Source organism: Chiloscyllium plagiosum, unplaced genomic scaffold, assembly GCF_004010195.1.
Source record: "Chiloscyllium plagiosum isolate BGI_BamShark_2017 unplaced genomic scaffold, ASM401019v2 scaf_15056, whole genome shotgun sequence".
Classification (NCBI taxonomy): domain Eukaryota; kingdom Metazoa; phylum Chordata; class Chondrichthyes; order Orectolobiformes; family Hemiscylliidae; genus Chiloscyllium; species Chiloscyllium plagiosum.
Genome location: NW_025211216.1, coordinates 19,313 through 22,141, shown reverse-complemented (window position 1 = coordinate 22,141; position 2,829 = coordinate 19,313). Strand labels below are relative to the sequence as shown.

At 41.4% G+C, this 2,829-nt stretch overlaps 1 protein-coding gene across 1 annotated transcript in view; it reads left to right on the top strand.

The window, feature by feature from the left end:
* Window positions 1-472: 472 nt before the first annotated feature.
* The window catches only part of LOC122547008, a gene marked incomplete at its 3' end in the record, with an annotated part of 18,693 nt that continues 16,336 nt past the window's right edge, over window positions 473-2,829 (top strand). Inside the window, exons 1-2 of the mRNA XM_043685610.1 lie at window positions 473-701; window positions 787-948. Of these exons, the coding sequence (XP_043541545.1) occupies window positions 473-701; window positions 787-948 (391 nt within the window). The remainder of the gene's footprint in view (window positions 702-786; window positions 949-2,829) is intronic.

The following is a 2,829-nucleotide window of genomic DNA, read 5'->3' as shown; positions in this document are numbered from 1 at the left end:
TTCCCAATAAAGGAGGAAAGTTGGATTTAAGCATTAGGTAGAAATAAAGAGGAGGTGTGGACTGATCAGAGAGATAGAATATAGAACATAGAGCATTACAGCGCAGGACAGGCCCTTCGGCCCTCGATGTTGCACCGCCCTTTGAAACCAATCTGAATCTCATCTAACCTTTCCTATTCCATTCTTGTCTGTGCGCCTATCTAAAGACCACTTAAATGCCCTTAAATTTGGCGAGTCTACTACTGTTGCCGCCAGTGCGTTCCACCTCTGACTATTCTCTGAGTAAAGAAACTAGCTCTGACATCTGTCCTATATCTGTCATACCTGAGTTTATAACCATGTCCCCTCATGCTTGTCATCGCCATGAATGGCAATACGTGGAGGCTTTTGTACAATGCAACTGTCAGTTTATTACTGCTGCATGAATATCATGCAGCATTAGAAGCATTAGAGATATATGTCATGATAGGGAATGGAGACAGAAGATAAAGTGTCAACTCTTGAGAGCAAAGAGCAAGTTGAAGGTGGCCATTGTGAGAAACCGTTGGAACACAGTGTGCATTTCTCTCGAATGGGACAGTCAATTAACAATTGTGATGAGTTCGCTCTTTCTCCTTTGTTCAGTTCCGGTGGATGGAAAATGCCAGAGACTGCTGTTCCATCACATCATTGCTCCACAGAAGCTTCAGGATGGTTAAATGGTACGTTCACTCTTTCCACAGAACATGTATGTGCATTCGTTGCCCCTAAAAGCAAGATAATCAAATTGTGAACTCGTTATTGCAGCTACTCATCCCACCGAGTCCCAGGGAAAAACGAATGGCACAGTATGTTTCAACTGGAATGGCAAGCTCTGCCATTGGACCAAACAGATAACGATTCAAAACTGTTCCAATTACTTTGTATATTTTTTGAAGAAAACAATGGAAAAACACGCTTACTGCACAGGTACAATTCTGTTATGTTATAGAATGATTGAAAACGAAGTGTCTCTTTAACATCAATGTCACACCAAAGAATTTACATACATTCTGCTTCGTAAATAAACAATGCAAGGAGTTACAGCAAAGCAAACTGGGCATTCTTTTTACAGTTCTTCTTCAGTTTGCTGTCTGAAGGGACACCTTATCTCCAGCTGCTTGGGATGTAGGTGCAGGAATGAAGCACAGAACGACAACAGTTGAAGCAGGGATCGCACTTATGTTGCTCAACCCTAACCTATAAGCTTTTGGACTTCAAACATTCTGCAGGAATCTGAATCTGCAGCCGTCGGAGTAGATGGGAGGGAGATGATGGAATGCACAGAATTGGGTGGGGGCTTGGAGCCAAGTGGAAAATAGTGCTGCAGAATGTTGATGCATGTTACTCATAGGTGCTTCCAGAAGAGATTGAATAAAGCCCCATTTTTAGATTTTAAACTAAATTATAATCCCACAGAATTGAGAGCAAGTTGCTGACATAGCTGGAAAATGTGAGTACAAAGCGACAAAATATGGGGAAAATCCACAGTGCTCCGATTGCCAGCATGTGACTAGTGGTGACCCACAAACACCAGCAATAGGTCTTAATTATTCACATCATTTCTTAACCACTTGGATGTTGCATCGACAGGATCGCATCCGAGTTTTCTCATGACATTAAGTTACACAGAATAATATACATTTTGGAAGATTGCATAGAGTTACAAAGGATTTTAAAAGACTAAATAAATGGGAATAACTGTGGCAGATTGACTTCAATACAAGAAAGTGTGTGTTTATCTATTTTGGAACGGAAATGATCAATCAGGTAACTTTCTGACCAATATAAAGATAAATATAGTGGATGTACAGACTGACTCAGGGGATCAGTTACTTGGCCCTTTAAAATATCACAAATGAGTTCAGAAAATAACTAAGAAAGCTAACGCAATACTACCTTTATATCTATAGGACTAGAGTATAAGTGAGCCAATGTATTCTTGCAGCTATACAAAACCCTAGTTAGACCACTCTGACAGTAATGTGAGTAGATCTGGGATTCACGTCTTTGAAAAGGTATTTTGTCCATGGAGGGATAATGATGTAGGGTTAATGGTATGACACATACACTTCAATGATTACATTTCTGGACTGAATCGACAAATTAGGTCTATTTCTCTGATCGGAGTCTTCAAGATATGAACAGAAGAAAAAAGATATAAACTATTCCCATTGGAAATTCTAGAAATAAGGAGCACATTCTGAGAATTTGGATTGACGGTTCTGGAGAAAAGTTAGGGAGCACTTCCAGTCACTTACCAGGTGGTAGATGTTTTGAAATATTTTCTGTAAATGGCAGTATATGCTGGATCAGTGTTTCTTATTAAATTTGAGACAATGTTTCTTCCGTGCATGCGTGAAGTAAAGGATGAAGGAATTTGGGCTAATGGCTGGTCGATGAGTTTCATGAGGCTGGGAGATCGCTCTGGAATTGCCTCGAGGCCAGGAAAGGCTGAGGCCTTTTTTCGGCCGAGGGACTATCACGTACCACAAGAAGACCACCACGTTGGTGCAGAAATTGAGGGATGTAGAGTGCACTGAGTTAGGGCAGTGAGGATGCAGTGACTGACGGGAGTGGAATGACATACCTGAGGTATGCCGTCTTCGTTGAATAAGGAGAGGGAGATGCTGTGACTGAGCCGAGTGGGTGCTGTGTCAGAGTGGATTACAGATACATTGACTGAGAAGAGTGTCTTGACGTGACGTAGGGAATGGGATGCGACATGGCATTTAGTTGTAGTGACTGAGGAGACTGCGATTCTGTAACTGAAGAGAGGGGTATGTAGCTATTAAGATGTGTGTGATGTAA